Source organism: Anomalospiza imberbis, chromosome 2 (genome assembly GCF_031753505.1).
Source record: "Anomalospiza imberbis isolate Cuckoo-Finch-1a 21T00152 chromosome 2, ASM3175350v1, whole genome shotgun sequence".
NCBI classification, from domain to species: Eukaryota; Metazoa; Chordata; class Aves; order Passeriformes; family Viduidae; genus Anomalospiza; species Anomalospiza imberbis.
The window spans coordinates 51,318,297-51,340,441 of record NC_089682.1 but is presented as its reverse complement, the minus strand read 5'-3'; the positions used below and the strand labels follow the sequence as shown (position 1 = coordinate 51,340,441).

The 22,145-nt window shown below is 38.9% G+C and overlaps 2 protein-coding genes across 5 annotated transcripts in view; one reads left to right on the top strand and one right to left on the bottom strand.

Annotated features, from left to right (window-relative positions):
* CMSS1 (cms1 ribosomal small subunit homolog) overlaps nucleotides 1–22,145 on the bottom strand; it is a 231,314-nt gene that overhangs the window by 122,058 nt on the left and 87,111 nt on the right. The gene's annotated exons all lie outside the window — the stretch shown is intronic.
* The window catches only part of FILIP1L (filamin A interacting protein 1 like), an 80,138-nt gene continuing 76,150 nt past the window's right edge, over nucleotides 18,158–22,145 (top strand). Inside the window, exons 1-2 of the mRNA XM_068180962.1 lie at nucleotides 18,158–18,442; nucleotides 20,632–20,805. Coding sequence (XP_068037063.1) covers nucleotides 18,173–18,442; nucleotides 20,632–20,805 — 444 coding nt within the window. The 5' untranslated portion in view covers nucleotides 18,158–18,172. The remainder of the gene's footprint in view (nucleotides 18,443–20,631; nucleotides 20,806–22,145) is intronic.

The window sequence follows — 22,145 nt, the reverse complement described above, 5'->3', positions numbered from 1 at the left end:
AGGCTTTTCCAATATAAGTAACATCTCTAATAGACCATTCTGATGAGCAATAAAAGAAAAATAAGGCAAATTTCCACCAGACAGATGAAAGGAATACAGCAGAAATGCATGTCAGGTAAAAGATCGATTGGAAAACCATCCCCAGTCGCTGTTAGAACAGCTAAAAGCTGTTTTTTCTAATCAGGACTGAGGCAAATTTGAGAGGCTATACTGCCCATAAGAGCAAGCCTTCTCCTCCACAACTACCATTCTGAAGCTAATAATGGACAAATAAATACTAAATTTGCTCAAAACACTTGAGACCAAAGTTCTTAGACAACCCAGTTCAACAGAAAACACATGTATCCAAACACAATGTCCTGTTTCCACATGTATTTTCTCCTACAGAATGGTGACATGAGCTAAAATTTCATTCCCACTGAGAGATCTGTTGAATACTCATGGAAAGATGAATCACTCTCCTCAATGGAAATAATGACTCGTGACAGCAGTTAACTCCTAATGTATAAGGTTTTGCATGGGCAAAGTTAGCCTAGACTCCCTACTGCAAATAATTAGTGGATTGCTACAAAATATATTTCACTACCTAGCTTTAAAAAGTACTAGAGAACTATTTAGTCTGGAGTCTTATCTATGCTATAGGAAAAAGTTCATCAGGAAAGCCGAAGGCTGATCTAGTTCAAAAACCTTTCTGACAGTGGCCAAAAGCAGATGTCTGCAGAAAGATAGCAATGGGAGTGATCCCTTTCCTAGCATGCTCTCAGCTGTCACTTAAAAATTTCAGCTGCCTTCAGAACGTCCTTCTGAACTACCACAACTAAACTGTTCCTCTGTGAATCTTCTCACGGAAAGCACTGATGCCTCTGGCCTCAGCTGTATCCTGTGGCACTCACTTCAGGGCTTTAGCTACATGCTATACATCAAAATACTTCACTTTGTTTCAATTCTAGGGCAAACTGATCCACTGAGTGTCCCCCATCATCATGCTATGAGCAAATAACTATTTCCTTTTACTTCATGTCTACTGCTCAGCATATCTGAGTCCTAAATCACACGTGTCTTACACATTTTCTTTCCTATTTGAGCAGTCATGGTCTGCTTGTCCCAGGAGACAGGAGCATAGGTAGTCTGGTGCTACTTTACATTTTATTAAGATAGAGATTCAACTGCATCCCACACCCAAAATATGTTTGCACAAAGGCATGATGATGCCTTCTGGCTTAGCTTATCTGCTGTGCTGAAGCTCTCTGGTTTCTGAGCATTGCTAGAAACTAAGTTGAAGTACTCCCAGAACAATGACAAGGAATCTCTCACAAGCTCTCTTTGCTGAGTATTAGTTGCTAATAACTGCCTCAGGACTTTTTCTTAGAGACAGAAGTACCTAATTAAATAGGCTGATAAGTTATCTATTTTTCACAATTTTCCTGCTACGATTCTGACACTTAATTCTTAAGCAAGGAAAACTCTGGTATGTTGCATTGAACAGGAAGCTCAAGATTTCTGAGAAGCAACACTGATTCCTTTGAGAAGGAAGAGTGCACAACAGGGAAAGAAAGAGGTTTTCATACTTCAGAGTTTAGGAACTTAAACAACCAATCTCTGCTGCTACACCTCATGGAGAAATCAGGGCTTTTCCCAAGTGGGAATCCACCTTTGGAATTGTGGAAGTCTGAATACCAACTCCATCCCTCTTCACTGCCTACAGCCAGATAGGCTAGGTACATATGCAAAGCTAGTGTGAAAACCTTCCTGCACAAGCATTTATATTAAGAGATCTAATTGTGGACACAGAATCATCCTTTTTTTACAACCTATCACCGTCTCAGCCCTGACAATGCTTCCTCACAGTGGAGTGAGTTTGAGTACGTGTATGCCTAGATAGTTTTAGAGACAGGTAATTTTACATATGTAAATACTTATGAGCTTTATTTGTGTCCCACAACAGGGCACAGAGTTATTCACAGCCTTCCAGATGCTCTGTCCAGTTCACCCTGCATGCACAGCTTCCCTGAGACAACGATGACACTCTAACATTGGTGACATGGCCACTCCCTCAATACTGTCATATGTGTTTTGTCAAGAGCTTCTTTCCTCCCTCTCTTCTGTCCCTTCATCCTCCCAGGCCACCCTGCTGTCCCCAGTGCCAAGGTCAGCAGGTGCAGAGGAGCTCTGTGGGCACAGCAGCAAACCTGGAGGCAGCTGGGGCGGGGAGCACAGAAGGGACCCGTGGGACCCCTCAGAGCAGCGCTGGCAAACACCGCTGCTCCAGCAGCTGGACAGTGGCCAAATGCTGCCTTTGCTGGACCTGCCAGGCTGGGGAGCAGATGACCAGGGCCCATAACTAACCGCGCAGCTGCAAATTTGACAAAGCTGTGCCTTACAAGTGTCGTACAGGTCCTTTGGGAAGGCAGCCTTAAATCTCCACAGGGTTACATCTTGCACAGGTGGCCTGTACAGCTTGATGGGATAGTGGTCTTAATATTTTTTTCAAAGCTTGCTCACTACATTTATTACTGTAGTAGTGACTAATCTTCCAAACTATTTTTACAGGCCCTGAACAATAGTAATCATTTAGGATCAAGTTCTGCTTGCTAAACTGAATTGTATCTTAAAGCCCCACATCTCTGACAAACTCTGTTGATCACAGAACATAAAGGATATCAGTTAGGATAACACTGGCTTAACAGATATTTGAAGAAAACCACAAGTACAAGAATTTGCTATAAGGCTTCTTCACTGCTCAGATCCCAAAGAAATGCAGTGCATTACAATATCTCCTTAGCAACAACTTCATTTTGAAAGGCACAATGAAGATGCAGTAAGGTAAAGATGATCAGGTTTCTGAGTGGATCACTCTTGTCAATTTTTTCAGTGGCATTTAGGAACCCTATCTAGGGCCTAGCAGGACATTAAGTTCTGTTCATCATGTTCAAACAATGCACAACTAAATCTAGAATGTACATTTGCAAAAGGCTACTTTCATTTTATCCCAAAAAGACTGGATTTTACTTAACTCATAGAAGAGCAACTTATTCCAATTTAATTCTATTGCCAGAAACAAGAAGCACTAATATTTACTGTTGAAGCCTTTCTCTGTCACCACATACATTTTAAACAAATCACTAATGTTTAAGAGATGGGTAAGTTTCAGCAGCTCTAATTTGCACAAAGCTGAAACTATGACCTAAACAATCTCACTATGTAAATGCTCTGAGGATAAAACTATGTAATTTGTCTTAAGCTCACGCAAAAACAGAAAATGATGATGAACATTATTCCTGACATTATTAAGGCTGGTGTTAAAAGCCACAATCTACACCATATTTATCATACATAGGCATTTCTTCTGCATTTTTTTCTTCAACTCTATCCCTAAAACCCAAACCAGACAGTCAGTTTTACTTCTCAGTTATGACTATACCTTCCCCTCTCTTATTCCAGTAAATTCTATGGCTTGCTGGTTGTTAAGGGTTTGGGTTTTTTTGGGTTGTTTTTTGTGGTGGTGGTGGTGGTTCTTTGGTGGGTTTTTTCTTTGGTTCACGTGGGGGGGGGGTGTGTGTGGGGATGTGTGTGTGTGTGTGTGTTTTGGGTTTTTTTTCTAGTTTTCTTCTTTTTTAAGGCTCTGTGACAAGAAAGTGACCAAAACTTAAATCAAACATCTTACTGTTTCTCCACTTGTTTCTTTAATTAATAAATATGTGTTAACAAGAGACCTTTAAAATGCTACATTTTGAGACTGTCCAGACTATACTTAAAGGAAAATATATGCACTCAAGAGTTATACAAGCAGTAATAGTCACAAAATACAGTCCCTAACCCTGTAATCCAGTCTTGCACATGCAGCCCCAGAGACTTTATTGGGCCTATCAGCACAAAGAAAGCTTGCAGAATCCCACCATGTGCACTATGATGTTTACTGGGTATTTGGTATTAAATGATATAGGACAAATTCTCTGGCCTTTCATTTAAAAGCCTTACCTTTATTCTACCTCTGGAAATTTAACTTAAATTTTGGTGTCAGATATAGTATAAGGATCTGTGATTGTTCCTCAAATGGAACTGCTTGCACATACAGAAGCATCTAGCTATTCAAGGCTGTGTGTCATCTTAATTAAGGTAAATCCACTCTACTGTTAACACTTTCTAAATACTTATTCACTCAAACAGAATTGATTTGAGCAGAGCACTAAGAAAAATTATCCTCTTAGAGAAAGAACAAAAATACTATTAATGCATGGGAACATACGATCACAAATACACACGCATCCTGTGCATTAAAATGACTCCTTTACAACCACCCAGTAATTAAAAGGGGGAAGGGGTGTCCACTTCAGAATTGATCTTTTTTCATGCTAAGCAAATGTTCACAAACAAACTTCCAAGTCATAAGTTTTTTTATAAGTCATTATCTTTTCCATATATGTATATGTACTGTATCTATAGGAGAGACGTCTGTATGTTCAGATGGTGAGGTGCACAGGCACTGTCAAAAGTGGCATTATCCCACTGGTTTAATGTGTAACAAATTAGCATTATTTATGTGCAGAAGAGGCACAGTGCTCTCAGGAGCTAAATATTAGCTTCTGATAAAATAATTTTGGTGAAATCTTGCTAAGCAGCAAGCTAAGGATCTCTGCCTGCAGGATATGACTCATTGCTTCATTAGGAAGGACTTGCATGTTAAATGTAAACATTTGGAGTCACCTGTTCATGCCCTCCTCAACACACCTAAAAAACTGTAGCAGCCAGGAAAACACCAGCAGAAATGTACTATAATTGCCGCCAAGACAAAAAGGAAATTTTAACAGGGCTCTCCTGGCAGATCATTGCACTCACAACAACTGCAGCTCAGGGAGCACTTCCTTCCCCAGAGTTCCCATTATAATTGCAGGGCTGAACACAGGCAGCACGAGGGTCCCCTACTGTGTCCCCCAGGTCCCACCTTGCTCCTGCCTAGTTCCACTGTTTGTCACAAGCCATCAGGGGCTGGTGGACAAGCGTTCTGCACGTCTCCAGCACCAACACACATGTAACAAAGTCACACCAAAATATAGGATAACAGGTGCCAAGCAGTTAAGCTGGGCAATACAAAGATTCTGCTTTCATTTTAAGTACCATTCTTCCACAAGGATAACAGGTGTTTGAAGTGGGCTTTCCAGAGAGGTCTTTAGAGGGGTGGGGATGAGGAAGAAGACATCCAGACCTTGGTGCTCCTTTCAGGCCTCTCTGAACTCAGACTCTTGCAAAACAGTCATAGATGCTCTCATTTAGATCTGCATGATCTGTTTCCTCCACTCTCACTAGCCACTGGGCTAGAAGCTCGCCAGAGACACATTTTATTTGAGCAAGTGGAAAAACACAGACAGGAACAACCAACAGTAGATGCTCTACACCCCATGCCTTGCCCTTCCCCAAGGACTCAGCTACAGTATCATCAAAACCAGGATGAAGTCACAGCTGCAGCCACAAATCAACAACTTTTCCCTTTTCGTGTGAACTTCATGTGGCAAAAGTGTGGGGTCCTTATGCAGCAGTGAAAGCAGGATAGGGGTTTTCTCTACCTGCCCTACATTAAAACACAGGTGATGGCCTAAAGACCAAAATTCCAATATGGGGGAAAAAGAAAGCACAGCTAGTGACAGAGAGGAGGGACATTTACCTGGCTCACTGACCTCTGCCCTACTTCCTTTTTGCTGGGAGGAGGCATTTTAACTTCACTGCTTACAAGAAACTTCCTATTAGAAAGCTGAGGTTTCCAGTGCATTTTTATTGCATTTTGCAAAGTTGCGTCATCAGAGCGGGGCATATTCCTATGGGAATACTGTAAGGCATTATAATAAATAATAAGGAGTGTCATGGCTAGTAAAAAATGTAATGTGAAAACATACAAAAATTAATTTCACTGTGTACAGTTTCTTTTCAAATTCTGTGCTTTTCACATTTTCCTGGCAGACACATATAGGCACAGTCACTAATTAATATGAACAGTATAGAAAAATATAAGCCATCACTGTAATTTTACTTCCACTTATTTGAGGCAATAATCAATTTTAATGAAGAAAAAAATCTTTAAAAACTAAAAACTAACTACAAAGCTGACCTGAGAATCTACAAGGAAGTTCACATTTCCTGTGTGTTCATTTGTGTGGAGGTGAACATGCAGTAGAAAATTTGAAATATCCTGCTGCCATAAGATCAACAGGCAGAACTAGAGGCTAATAAGCACAAAAAGTAAGAATAAAATAAGTCAGAAAAATACTCAAAACAACAAAAAGCAGAAATACATATTCCCGTCACAAAAATGAGTTTTGATTTGAAAGACCAACACAAGACTGACTTCCACCAAAGCCTAGGAATTAATGTTTTCAAAATTTCTTAGGATCACCTTATGACCCCAGGGCACTCTTACCAAAATCAAGCAATTTGTCCACAGGCATCACAAGAGTCCTATGGCAGCATATGTGGAGCAGCATAAGCAGGATACAGGGCAGTGCCAGTCAGCACTCCTGGCTCAGAGGTGAGGAGGGAACTCCTGCCATTCATCCCTTCCCCTCACCAAAGCCCCAAACCTAAACCCACTATGTTCCATAGACAATAAGGTGTAATCTGCATAGAAAATTGAGAGGACTGGAGATCTGAGAGAGATAATACTTTCATTAAACTCCTGGGAAAAATATTTTGGATATTTATCCAAATTTTCCTCTTGAATATTAAACATGGAGGATATGAGCTTGGGGAAGGAGTTGAGGAATCTTCCATGGCCATGCATGTGTTATTATTTTGTAGCTGCAGGCAGAAGAGGAAAATGCCAGAGCCAATTTTTTGCACAGCTAAGGATTATCCCAGTCAGACAAGAAGATGTTAGCTTGCTGTTACATTCTCAGGTATTGTCATGAATGAGAAAAGCAAGCAAGGAGAAAATAAAACAATATCACACTGGTTTTGTAGTACAGACTACAAAGAAAACCTTGGTATTATTTCAAAGAACCAAATCACAGAATGTAATGAAGATCAAAACTTGAGGATATACAAGAAAAATCCACTCCACAGCTAAAAGAAAATCCTAACATCTACAAAAAAGAAAATTAAATTATTTCATTTATGATCAGACAAACCAACAAAATATTATTATCCAATTTCTAGGCAGCAGTAGAACACAGTCATTGGTGGAGAGGGTATTAAAAATGTTTTGCTTAAACCAACAACTAACAAAAAAACCCCTAATCCACCAACTTTGAAACCCTAGGTCTAGATACAAGCCTGAAGTCCTACCTAGCACCCACAGATGCTTTGTGGCAGCATGCCAAAACCAGTAAAATGCTTCAAAAGAGAAACACTATTCTCAACAGCTTCTAAGAGTTAAGAGCTCTCTACTATCAGAAAGCCTATAAAAAATTGGTCTGAAAGACAAAATATGCAGTTCACGAAGCAGACAGACATAAGAAATAGATAAGAAAGAAAACCCAGGCCTTAAAGGATAAAAATAAATTTATTTTCCTGAATGCTAGCTAAAAAGGTGAGGAATTCCAGCTTAGGGAGCAGTTCACAAACTTTCGAAGCTTAGCTCATATATGTTCTGTGTTGTTTTGATGTAAAAGAAGATAGAAAGAGATTTTTGGACAAATCAAACCAAAACCAAGAAGCAAAAAACCAAACCCCAAAACAAACAAACAGCAAACAGAAATAAAACAAAAACAAAGAAACAAGCAAACAAAGATATAAAATTTCTGTGATGTGAAAGTCATACCTGGACATTTCACTGAACGCAATAGCCACAAAAGCAGATAAACTTAATTAAAAAATGTTTTACTCATTCTTACACAAAACTCTTGTACATTCACTGTTTAAGACAACTGTTTGAAGGAGAGCAACCCACAGAGCATAGTGGGGGAAAACCCAACAGAGTTGGTTTTAAAAAGTTATTTTATTCATTACTTTCTTGGTAAAATTAGGAGCATCTGTGGATTCCCCCACCTCCTCCCTTCTCCAAACAAGACATCTCCTCTCAGAGCAGGCTGCAAATGATCAAATCAATGGAATCATGATCTTGATTGTCTTAACCAGCTCTCCATAGACATGAGTTCACAAGAGAGGAAGCTTCCTCAGACACTAGTAAAGACCTTTGATCTGTCTTTGAAGACATTTTTCTCAGGATATTTAAAAGTCTGTGGTTTATTTTCATGTGTGGAGAAAAGCAACACTGAGGTGAACACTCCCACACAAATGTCTCAACAAATCTATGCTTGTCAAAAATACCCTTGAAGAAAATTATTATATATGCACTTTGAAGGTGTACATTCTTATTCTGTAGTTCTCACTGTAGCCTCTGCTGCTTATTTCATGACTCACGGATATAGGGCACGCCATACAAAGACCAAGCAGACAAAAAACCCCATAAGTACATTGGAAATGGAGATGGCTGCAAGGGTTAAGAAGTTTTGGTCTCAGAAACCCAAACCAATTAGCGTGGGGAAACAAATTAACTTACACAAGATAACATATACTAGATAATCTATGCTTACTAACCATACATTTTCACTGGAAATAAAAGCAAGATAATTCAAAACTTTGTGGACTTTTACTGCGCTTTTGACAAAAGTGTCTAATAAAAGCTACTTATTTTGTACTTGCTGTGAGCACCAAGCACAAGAGCATGACACAGATACACACTTGGTACATGAGTACATGATTTAAAATGTCATATGTATGTGTATGAAGACACACACATGCACACTGAATTGCAAGAATTACGACTGGTTTCTTCCTTTTCTTTTGCTCATAGCTGTTACAGCTAATAACATCGTAATGTTGTATTTCTTGAGTTAGATTACTTTCAAGAATTGTGATTATAGGCTGCTTTTCAAAGTGGCCTTGTACCACATCACCAGCACATTGAAGGGCACAGAAAATGACTATCACAAGCACTTTGACAGAGAAGATTTACCTTCCATCAGAAAGGTACCTTATTACAGTAAACACCACTGAAATGGTGCTGGTATGTGCAACTGTGTATGTGTAGGGAAAGTTAATCACTGAAGTCAGAGGTGTAAAAATGGCACTGGGCTGAGTAAACTTCCTTTGCCTTTTTTTCTTACAAGCTTCTCTTAGTTATATTCAGGTTTTGCATTGGAATTATTTTAATAAATATTTCTAAAATGAGGAGATCATGTCATGCTACTAAAAACATGGGAAGAAAAATATTCAATTTATAGTGGTTAAATCCTGCTTAGATGATTAAAATAGAACATTAAATATTCCCATTTTGGCAGTGATAGGATGTTTTGGGAAGTGAGAGAGAATACTATAAAAATGGGATTTTTAGTTTTTTTTTAAACCTGTTATCACAAAACCCACTTTGAAATATTTATAGATTTACCACACAATGATGGTACTTTGGCTGCATCAAGTCTGCTGAGGGCAGCAAAAGAAGTATGGGCAATAAGCTGACCTATATTTTCAGGAAGACAAAAATAGTTGTTTTTGTAGGTTCCCATTTACCAAAATTATGTTGAACCTAGGGAAGAAAGGGCCCATCTGTGCCTAAGCAAACACATGGAAATACTAGGAGTTCTATTTAGGAGAGACTTGTGCAGTAAGAAACTTTCCCTGGTTTTCATATTCTGCCAAAACATGTACTTACACAAAACTAATGCCCTTGCTGAGACAATACCTTCACATAGGTTCACACCATGAACCTCTGAATTCATTTACTAAGTTTCAGTAGAGAGAGGGAAAGCAAAAGCCAGAAGCTTTTGTATTAGGTATTATAATAGATAGGTATATGGGTATTATAGTATATAGGTATTGACCTGGGAGGCACACAGATCTCATGTGAAAGAGTGAGAAACAAGATATGAATGTATGAACTAGATCAGATTGATAATCTGTGAAACATAAAAGCCAGGAAAAACGCTCATGCAAAAGAACCACCCTCAAACAAACTACCTCAAAACAGAATAAAAAGCCTTCATCATTCAGTAGACAGAAGGTGTGTGACTTTCCACACAGAAAATTCTGGCCTATCCTGAAACCCAAAACTTAGAAAATTTTGGTTTGGGTTTTTTCCTTGTGTAAAATAACAATGTGCAAGACTGAAACCAAACAGATGGAGACCCCTTCTCGCATCCTAAAATACCTCATTTGAGCTATTGCCTGTGGGATTTACAGCAACATGCCACACATGCAAAAACCTATTTGTTTCACAAGTCTGAATATCCTACCCTTCAGTTTCATGAATGTCTCCATGACAGATGAATCTGGGAAGGGCCAACCAAAGCTCCCAATGCGTTCTTCCTAAGGATAGCCTGAGCTTGTTTATCTGCAGCAAGGAGGCTGCACACTTTGTCCAATGTCTAACCAGGGGTCCCAGACTGAATCAAGACCAGTTCCAAACTGGGCAGAGAGAGGGGAAAAGATACTGACATCTCTACAAATTCCAGGGTAACTGATGCCTGCAGAGAGTTCAGAGATAGCCACAACAAGGAAAAACTGAAATTATCATCTGAAACACTGAGTCATCCAGCTATATAAATGTCTATAGTCCAGGTAGTTTCCAGATATTCAGGGAAAAGGACTACTTTAGACACACAGTTTCTAAGATAGGAACATTTTTGTTTCATGTAGTACTATATCATGGTTTTGCTTCAGGGAATGATGTAATTACCGAGTAATTATACATTGGAGCCAAAATTACAGCAGCTGAATAATAAATATTAAACCATGTTTATAACAGTAATAAATACTAAATTCAATAGTAAATTAAATATTAATAAACATTAAGCTACAATAATTGTATTATATAATGTTAACTATTTCTTATGCTCATAAAAAGAAAAAATTCTATACTTGGAAAGCAAATTTATATAATTGCAATTGGAGCAGCTGAATTTTATTTCTGTTTACTAATAAAAATCTGTCTTACAGATAGTACAAGATTCACATTTTTTTGTTTAGCAAGAGAAGCAGATTGAATGGCATTGCAGAGTTTACTTTTTCTAACACTTAGATCTACCTGATGTTATAGAGACATTTCTTCACCAAAAATCTCTCTTGCACTAATCCTTATAAATAATCCACTATTAGTTTCTATGAAACATTTTACTCCAAAAAGAAAGATAAAACAAACCTAAACCCAAGTGAGTATACAGAGCAAACACCCAAACCCTATTACTCTCAGAGGCAATTCAGCTAATTGCGTAAAATTCCCCTCAACCCACTATTCCCAGCAGCTGAAAGCTAAAGATATTCTACATATTTTACTTTTGATTCCTCTTCAACCTTCTGAACCCATGAAAATACGGGTTCAGAAGGTTGAGGAGGAACCAAATATATTTGGTTTGTGCATCTGCAACTTCAGAGTCCTCCCACTGCAATGAAACTCTTGGCTTCACACTGTAGCCTCCTGGCAGAAGACACTGAGAAGACACCTCAAGGAGAAGACAAATCACCTCAAGCATGTCCACTGTGTCTCAACTACTTGCTACAGGAACTGTACACTTGTAATGTGATAAATATACTGTCATCTTCCAAGACTACCGTCAACTTGGCAAAATGCTGGACCACAAACTAGGAGAGCTGAATTCCTGTGGAGGAGAGAAAAGAAGGGTTTAGCAGAGGCTGTTTCAAGTTATTACCAGCGAGAAGGAAAAAGAAATCAGTCCATGCCTCAAAGTACTGATTTCTGAGCTGGAAGCTTTGTGGAATCCAGGCCTTCATTTCAAATTTCAAAAGAGATACCCTGTTTTGCCAAAGAAATCTTGTGTGGTGCATCAAGGAGCTCAAACTCTTGATTTTCTCATGGATCGTCTCAAAGAGGTCTATTACCCAACCATCTGAAGAATCCTATTTAAAACAAAATTTGACATCTCAGGAGTATATATTCCTAACCATATATTCCTAATGTGAAAATTTCAAATTTGTTCAAGGTGAGCATCTTATGCTTTCATGCTGTGCACTGTGAATGTGTATGCTTTAAGCTGCCAAAAATGTGGGCAAACACCATCTAAGGCTTAGCAGGAGATGGGCTGAGATCAGTTATTCTACAGAACGGGCTTAACTTCAGCTCAAGGCCACAAAACCAAGATCTAGTCACATGGCACAGGTTCTTTTCTCTACTTTTCTCCTGGCACAAAATCCAGTGGGGGGGAATGTGCGTGTGTTTATCTATATCTGTAGTTTGAGACATTACAAGAATGAAGACCAGATCACAAATTCACACACCAATAATGAAATGACAGACAAGTGATACAGATATATCCTTCAAAAGAGCCTGGTCAAAACCTCCCACACAGACTCAGCCTTCTAAAGATTTCTGTAAGCCTGCACATATGGAAAATGGACCTGGGAAGATTTTAGCTACCACACTCACAACATATCCTGCAAAACACTACAGGATTGGAAGGGGGAGGAGGCAACAGATGGTGGAAATTTCACAGTACCTTTACCACGAGCAGAGTACCATGACAATTCTAACATGGTTCAAAAGGCATCTTACTGTCTCAGAAGAGGCTCCCTGTAGCCAAGGGATGAGGAATTTGGCTTGTGGTCAGATAACATAAACCACAAACAGCACAAAAATGACATCTAGTTCTCACACATGCACTTTTCCTCTCTGGGAGTGTTGACATCCTTGACTGAATCCAGACTTTCTTCCCATTTGAGTTACTGCTGCTCTTGCAGGATCCCCAAGGGCTTCAAAGACCAAAATTTGACAAGATGCTGTGAGTGGGGAAAAAGGCTGCTAATTTATTTACTTTCTGCTGCTTGACTTCCTGCAACTCTGCATGCCAACAGATGCATCAGGAAACACAGGTAAGCACTCTTGCATCAGTCTTCCCAGAAAAATGGCTTAATCTTGCCATTTCCCTGTCAGGATGGAAACACTTCTATATCCCAGATTCCCTGAGTGAAGAATGTGTTAAAGGAGTCTCTTTTCACTAAATGACCATCCTAGGCACCAAAACAACACAAGGTCTACTGAGAATGAGAGCACAGCTCAAATGAGATAGCTGGTCATGACACAGACCATTCCTCTGAACAGAACATACCTCTGGATAGAAGCCACTTCAAACGGTTTTCAAGAAAACACTAATGCAGTCTACCCAAAAGGAAGGGCTGTTTTCTTTGAAGTACGGCAAATCTACCACAAAGCAATGAATTTCACTTTGGGGAAGAATAAAAGTCCTAAGCACATTCTGTCAGAAGGCACCAGTTCTCAGTGATGCTGTGAAATGGCCATATCCTGGGATTCTAATTATTTAAAAGACTTTTTCATGTTCTACCCCAGTTCAGTAGCTACATTTGCTGGCCTAAAGGTCCCACTAGGACTGCAAAAGATGAACAAGACAAACCTTCATGGGACCCCTTTTCTTCTAGCCCCAGTCCACACTTACAGTGACAAGCAGAGGATTGCAGACCTCTTTCCAAAAGACATCATATGCTTTGCACTCTCCCATTACATTGGTATGCCAAGTAATCAAATCTCAACTCCTTTTAAAAAAGTCAGTCTGTTGGTAGGAGTCCTATCCATTTGAGCAAATTAAAAGCACTGCCCTTTAAGGGATGCTAAAAACCAGAGCAAGGTAATTCCTTGGTTAGTTATGGATTTTTGCAAGAAGCAGCAAGTTCTTAAAAATTCAGGATCCTTACTCTGGAATTAATGGAATATGTAGTCCTGTGAGGGATTTTGCTAGCTCATAAATTAATCACTGACTAAAAAGGAAAACACCAAAGGTGAAAATAAATGTCAAAATATCTCTTAAAACTCTTAAGATTAAGCCATCTCTGAAGGATATTTCAGTCCTTCCCACAAAAGTGCAGGGATTTCGGAACCACCTGCTAATTCACTGCTGCCAAAGACACATATGCAGTTTAATCTCCTTCAGAATATGATTGAGAGGGTGGAGACCAAGTTAATATCATAGAAACATTTGGTCCTCTATTCACCTGGCTCTTAAGGAAAGTATATTTTAACACATCAGATTGCTTGTTCATCACCAAGAAAAGAAAATATCTCCTTGATATGCAGAAGGACAGCATTCAGTTCAGAGATGAGCAAGATCTTTAAAAAACAGAACAGAAAATAAACTGCAAAAAGAACAATAACATGAACAACTTTAGAACAGATGCAAACTTTGCTGAGTGTCTAACTTGGAATTATTTGATTTACTAGAATGTTTCAGTGTAACCCAATGTCATTCCTCTTAGAATCTGGACCCAGCCTGCCAAGCTGCACGAATCTGATGAGCTCAGGAACCATCACATTGTCACTTCAAGCAAGATACCAGTGCAAAATCTTTTGTAAAACAGGCACCTCATAACATGAAGGAAAGCACAATAGTGCAGAACACAGGTCTTGTGCTATTCCATTAGCACAATTACAGAAAACTAATCTCTATTAAGTATCCACAGCACAGTGGTCTGTGATTTCAAGAGATGTAACTTCAGGATCTAGATGCTTCCTTTCAATCTTCTGTTAATTTTGATGCAAGCAATGGTACATAAATGCTTCATATGAGAATGCTGGCAAATATCCTTGCTTCTTCTGTTTACATAGCTACAATCCCTGCTGTTTAGTAATTGAGCCAAAACAGATGAAAGATCACAAATGCAAGGCACACACAATCAATTTATTTTTAGCAATTGTTGTTTACTGGCTTCTACAGCATCTTATATTGTCATCCTTCCTGGTGGTACAAAGAAAAAGGGCTTAAATTAACTTCTATACAAAGGTTTGCCACAAGACGCAAGAGTCAACTTTCCAGGAAAAATCACGGAGCCTCTGTGAATGACAAACTGTTACAAGAAGAAACACTTTTTTCTTACCTCTTTCTTGCAAGACAGCTTTCTTGTACACAGATGCCATCATTATAGAATGTAAGTATTGGTTGAGACAGATATGCAAAAAGGCAAATTTTACACTCATTAGTCTAATCTTGAGAACCTGGACACAATTGCCACGAACAACATTTATGATACTCATAAATTTGATGGGTCAATTAACATTTTTACCCTGTGGGAAAAAAAGCCAATGGAATAAAATGTTGCTCTTCATTACCCCTTCAAGACCATGGAAAGAGTTGCTCAAAACAGAAAATAACACAATGTACCAAAGCACACTAGTGAAAAATTTCAAATTATGCTATTTCTGTCTTAATGTCTCATTACAGTCATTCCAGGGTCTAATAGCTTTGCAGAAAACCAGCACCCTCTGGAATAGAATGGGTGTTTTTTCTGGTTTGTGCCATGGTGCAAGGGTATGAGAAGCTGATGTTCTGTCCAAAATGTCAGGTGTGTTTTGAAGGTGAGTGCCCTAGGTGGTGGCACATCTAGGGAGTCTGACAATTTGAAAGTGGTGAGGAGTTTCAGGGTAGGTGAATGGGATGTTTGGTTTTGTCCATTTCTGAGGTCTCACTTTTTACACCAGCAGTTACACTGTGCATTTGAAGTTCTGTTACTTCTGTTATCACACCTACTTCCTCTGACAACCACATTAGCACTAACAGCCTTCTGTAGACAGACAATGCTATAAAAAATAATGCCTATCAGTGTACAGGTAGTAAGAAAGTTTAAATAAATGAACTGAGGAAGAATATGTTAATAAAGCAGGCTGCTAATATCAGAGTCCTTGTGCCTCTTGTAAGCTACATTCAAGTCCCATTAAAAAGTGCTTGAAGTATACCTTTAGTATTTCACTTCAACCTCTAATAATTCACATTAATTGCTTAATTTGATAAATATTTGCTTTAGCAGATTCAATAGTAGGCACTGGCATTCAGGAATGTCAGAACAGAATAAAGGTAAAGTGTACATAAGCACTCTCAACAAGAAAAGGAAAAACTCCATCCTGGGAGACTGAAAAGATGCCATTCACCATAGGAGCACAGAGTGTCTGGCAAGTCAGCTGGCCTTCCCAAGGACAAAGTGCCTTTTGCCAGTGCAATAAGGACTGATCTACCTGATTAGGAAGTAGGCATGGCAAACCTAAAAGGAAGTCATAGTTAACTCTGCAGCTGTGAAAACTGGGTGGCAAGTGGCCTTGAAGCCAACAACATATGTACACTGCAAAAGTAAATGCAGGGGAGAATATCCTTCTTGGAGTGTTTTTCCAGGTTCAGGATTTCCAGGTGCACCCAGTTCCAAAGCTTGAAAAGATATGAGACTCTTCCTCATATGCTGGTTTCCCTTTCCTTCCACAAGAAATGTCATATTGACATTTGGTGTCAGCAAGTTTGATAGTAGCTTGCTGTCCAGTTTATACCGCTGCTGCAACTTGCATGCTTGAAGGGGATTTCTTGGGACTATTTATGCATTTCATAGTGTCCTGTGCTTGTGGTGTCAAAACCCACAGAAAAGCTCAGAGTACATTCAGGTTACCTGATTTAGCTCACAACTCCTGCATTTGAACTTAAAAGCATAAGCCTTTAACTGCACACAAAAGCCAAGAAGGCATCCAGCATCTTACACTCAGAGGAAATCAACAGCTTTCTTCCCAAGTAATAATAATCTGTAAGCAACGGGCAAAAGTTGAATATCCTAACATACACACCACAGTGAATAAAGAGAATCTGCATTTGACTGAAAAACCAGGATGAACACCAACTAAAACTAATCATCACCAGCTAACACCGCTGCCAGCCTACTATGAACAATTCTTGGTTTCCTACATGCACTATAGTAAGCTCCCTTCCTAACCTGACGTTGATGCTTCACAAAATAGTTTCCAGTGCACACTGCCATGCAAATCTGACATGCCTTAGTTTTCTGAGACCTAGGGAAACAAGTTTTTCCTATTAATGAGTGCTTCAAATCAGACTAGAAGAGACTTCAATATTATAGAAAATGTCACTTTCTTTTTTGGTAATGTTTCTGATCAACTCACCCCAGTCTCAGACATCATCCATTATAAACCAAGAGCTACTTCCACCTCCTCTGTTCTTGCAGAAAAACAACAAAAAGAATCATTCTTAGCATTCAGTGGAAGGTTACTACAGTTAACGAGTGCAGTCACAGAGTTTAAGATTTAGAGTCAGAATATGGTGGGAGTAGGGGAGGAGGCCCTCAAAGAATTTTATCAGCCACAGAATTGAGGCAAAAAAAGCAGCCAAGAAATCGTCTAGTGCCTATCATAGACCATGATGATTTTCTGGACTTTTCAGCAATTAGCTTGGCAGTTTAATAAGAAAAATTGTACTTATCTGTATTTGGAACATGCTGAATTTCACCTTTGAATCACACCATCAGGCTATTGTTGCCTAGATGGTATCCATAACCACAGTTTTCCAGCAGAGGTGGACTATAATCCATTCATTCCTTAATCTGAGTGGCGATAACCAAAACACGAGTTCCTGAGGCTAATCAATATTTACACAGTGTTAGTCATTTATCTGCAAAGGCATTAGAGTATGTTTCCTTAACAGTGGCACTTCAAAGGGGCCTAGTTAGGATAAGTCTCCCTTTCACCAGGTACTAATACCTCTAGAGTGCTGGACTCAAGCACTAAAGAAGTAGCAAGGCTTTATACTGCATGGTTTTAAGAGTGGACAAGTCATAATCTGCAAGGTAGTTTGGTTTTGGTGTTGGGGAGGGAGCATTTACAGTGCTGCTCACTCTTGCAGTCCGGATGTGTTTGTTAGTCTCCGCATTTTGCCAAACATGGAAAATGCAGCCTGAGTAGCTCATAGTAGTGGAGTACTGCTTTTGTGCTCTCCTTTGGGTAGACAAAGGAAAACAGAACACAGGCTGGGACACTATTAAAGTGAAACAGAAAACTCTTCCTAGTGAAAAGCTTCTGAACGTAAATCTGCCTCATCATAATAAGTACCAACCTGAAAGGTGAGGTAGGTCTTGTCACAAAAGAGGAAACATGGTTTGCAGTGATGCACCCAGCTCTGCTGCTAGAGATGATGCCTTTGAAGTATAAAGGAGGGAATTGTTATAATAGCATAAGACCAGTAAACACTCACTTCACTATCGATATCCAGTAAGGACCACAGCCCAGTCCTGTTGGTTTGCATAAGGTTGTCAGCTTTTGTCAAATGACAAACAGCCTTGTGCGGAAGGAGAATTACCATTCCGGAGGGAAAAACACCCACCATCAATAATAGTAATAGTCTCTGTTAGCTAAAACAATTACTTTTCTCCCCAGTTTCCTTCAGCTTCAGAGATATAAACTATGCATTCCAGAAATAACAGCACCGAAAGCCCAACCAGACCAAAGCTGAGCCAGCCAAGGGCGAAAGACCACCACAAAGAAGAGGTTGGTTACAGTGTGAAAGGAAATGCACAAACATGGCAGAAAGAGAAGGACGATGCAGCCCAAGCCAGCACCATCCTGAGAAGTCCCAAGGCAGAGAAAAAACAAAAAAGCTCTGCCAAGAAAAGAGAGGATCTCTCTCGTGATGACTTGCTATTTCTTCTCAGTGTCCTCGAGGGTGAATTACAGGTAATGTATTGTCCTACTTTATATTCCAAATTAAAAGACACTCTGCCCTCCACCCCCATTCCCTCCTCCACCACAAACATATGCTGCTTTTATGTTAAGAAAACTCCTTATACAGTCTGATACAGGACAAATATGAACTGCAGCATACAAAACCACCCCAAAATTATGTCTATTATAGCTATCAGACAGGAAACATCATCTTTATATGACAAGTAACTCTCAAAGCAGTCAACTCATAAAACTTTCTAGTTGTGCTGCCCCATTCTAAGTATCTTGAATACAAAGTATTTGTCATTGTACGGTTGATATGGAGAACATATTACAGACCTTTAAGATATTTTACTTAATTATGTCTTATCCTCCCATTCCTATGAAGCCATGAGCTTTACTCTCTATGAAACAGTATGTGCCACTTCACAAGTAACTCATTTAACAGTATTCTAGCACTTTTGGCTAGAAAAATCAAAATAGCCATTTTATTTCCCATAATACAAAGCAAAAGTGTTACAAGCCACTTAGCCCACAAGTGACTAGATTTTAAAAGTGAGCATTTTTCTACCTAGAAAAGGAACCCATCTGTCAAGTGGTAAGTGATGCCTAACCTGGTCAAACATAACTTCAGGAAGTGGGAACCAGATTTCCAGTGAGCAGGGAAAATATTTCTGTGGCAGGATTATTGCACAGAAGCAGTGACTCTAAAACTACTCACAGGTAGAGAAAAAAAGCAAACTGGCCAAAGTGGCCTAAATGGGTGTAGCACTTGGTGTCAGAGTTTATTACCTAGACAGTACCTGGGTAGTTCTATTCTTAACATGTTGTGTATATTTACATAATAATACAGACGTGCTGAATAGAACACACATGTGATATTAATATTTAATAGCTGCACCAAACTTTGAGGGTAGATCCAAGGCAAACTTCTACACATTGTTTCATTATCCAAACAGAACCATTTCCATGTTTGCAAAACATTTCTCTCCTGTTCACTTGGTCTTTCTTAATTTAGGTTAACATTCAGATGTCACACATTTTTATATAACCATTTATATTATACACACACTCTTCATTACATGTGCACCATATAAATATATATTTTAAATATATATATATATATCTATATATATATATATATATATATACACACTCTTCAATTATTAAGGTTTAAAGCTGGAATAGGGAAATTAGAAACTTGAAAACAGTGAGCCTGACATGAACATTTTGAATCACATCTGAAATTTAAAAGGAAGCAGCACTATGAATGAAAAAGATAGGAAGTAACCTTTTATCCCTTATTTTCCACCTCCTGTAATGCCAAGTGAAATTGCTGAAGATCAGCTGTCAATCCAATCATAACTAAGCTTCTAATTTAGATGTCATCCCTTTCCAAATTCCAGAACATTCAAGGTGCACAAAGACCACTCTTCTATTTTTTTCTGCTAAGGATTAGAAATACACTATTTTATATTTTAACATTTGTTTAATCAGTCATAAATGGGGATACAGAAGTCTTCCAACCAAAAGGAGTCAGACTAAAAGTGTTACTCTCCCCTGGTATATCCTTCTCTCTGATTTCCTTCCTTCCTACTTTATCCTTCTAGGATTAGCACATACTTGTTTTTAACTAAGATGCTTGCAGAGCAGGAATGTTTGAGACAGTTCATGTAGTTTGTATCACTGCAATGGAGTCAGGGGGCAACCTTCATCACCAGAGGATACAGAGAGGGGGGAAAATTCCAAGAGGGACACACATATAGTGGGTTTAAACTAGAGAAGTCATCTACTCCCAAAACATACAGAATGTACAACAGTTTCAGGTTTCAAGTAACATCCCATCATCCCGCACCAACAAGTCAATTTCTAATACCACAAGCCAAACTTTGCCCTGAAACTTTGTCTTGTGAATGCTAAATATTCATCCAGAAACAGCAAAATGATCTAATAATTAAAGAAGTACTTAAGCTTTGATGAAGGGTCTGAAGATCTTGGAGTTTATGTTGAATAAAATACTAAGACCAATACTTCCCTCATGCTTTTCAACTGTCTTCACATTACTGACTGTTTTGGAGTACTTTACATACACAGTGTTATTTCAGAAGTTTTTCAGTTTTCTTAAAATAAAAGCAGAGAGCTAACCTGTAAATACATATATACAGTTTAACAAGATAAAGCCTTAATTTTTGTTTCTGCAGGCTCAAGATGAAGTTATAGGAGTACTTAAGGCTGAAAAAATTGACTTAGCTTTGCTTGAAGCACAATATGGCTTTGTTACTCCCAAGAAAGTGTTAGAGGCACTCCAGCGAGACGCTATTCAAACAAAGGCTGAGCAATGGCAAGAAGACGTCTATGAAAAGCCTATGGGAGAGGTAAGAATGAGTAATTGGTATTTAACCATAGTTCCCACCAAATTCAACAGAAAATCTCACCCACTGTTGGGGAAGGAGGCAAATGAGCTCTAAATCTGGAATGGAACATGAGTATAAGTGAGAGCAGAACAAAGTCCAGGGTCCAGCTGGGACCTGAATCTAATGATCCTCACTTATACTGCAGACTTTACACATCGACAGACATGATTTTGTCTAATTCAAACCATCTTCTTTTTCCTTCCTTTTCCCTTTCTGTTACCCACATTCCAAGCCCATAAAAGCAGAAGCCTTGACAGTCCCCACTTGTCTCATGGAGGCCCATCTTACCAGTGGCTGCAGGGGCCCATCCAGTAGCAATGACACAGCTGTGCACCTCTACATATCCCTGCTCCCATTAATTCGGGAGCAGTCATGGGGATACCTGCTTGGTCTGAAGAGTTACTATAATGAGCTGGCATTAGAAACTTCATCCAGGCAGAAATCTAATATTCTCATGTTATACCTAAGTAACTTTTAGTTTAATTACACTGCAGCAGCAGCTGCCATACTTTCCGAACAATGTTATCTGATTCATTTCTGCCCTGCAATGCAAATCAGTGGATATTAAAACACCTTCACATCAATCAGATTGTGGTTTTTTTATCCCAGGTAATTGTCTCCAATTCAGATAAACATTTTTTAACATACTGCTCAGTATAGATAAACATCACAAAATAAAAGCAGAAATTATGAATAAAATTCTTCTATCAAGTGTTTTCCAAGTTATTTCAACAGAAATGCACCTAAGGACACAGAGATCATTCCAGACAAAATTATGTCAGGCAAAAGGTCAACTCTCATTTCAGAAGCTCAAAGGTTAAAATCTCTGGATATAATCCAAAACAGATAAAGTTCATGTGCAAAGCTTAATTTATTTTAGAACATTGTGGTATTATGTCACAGAAACTTTGAGCACAAATGGAAATGATTTGAGGAGAAGTCCAAAACAGTTTGAAAACATAAACTCAGTCTGTTACTCTACGTAAGTTTACACACTCTTGCCTTCTTACATTTAATGGCAGAGAAATCATTTCTAGCAATGCTGAATTTGGCAATTTCAAAAGGCAAAGGTAAACATCCTGAGAGCAACTGAATGGGTAGGACCACTGCCACTTCTTGGTCTTGGTAAACCAAAGAATGCTGTAATAGGCAGGCATTCCACAATTTCAGTTTCAAAATCCCCCTGAATTATGTCAGTATCCATTCTGTTGTTTTTCTGGGGTTTTTTCTTTTTGTATTTTTAAAACACATATGAAGACCAGAGGAGAGGTGGAACCAGCCACCAAGTCCAGGAACAGACC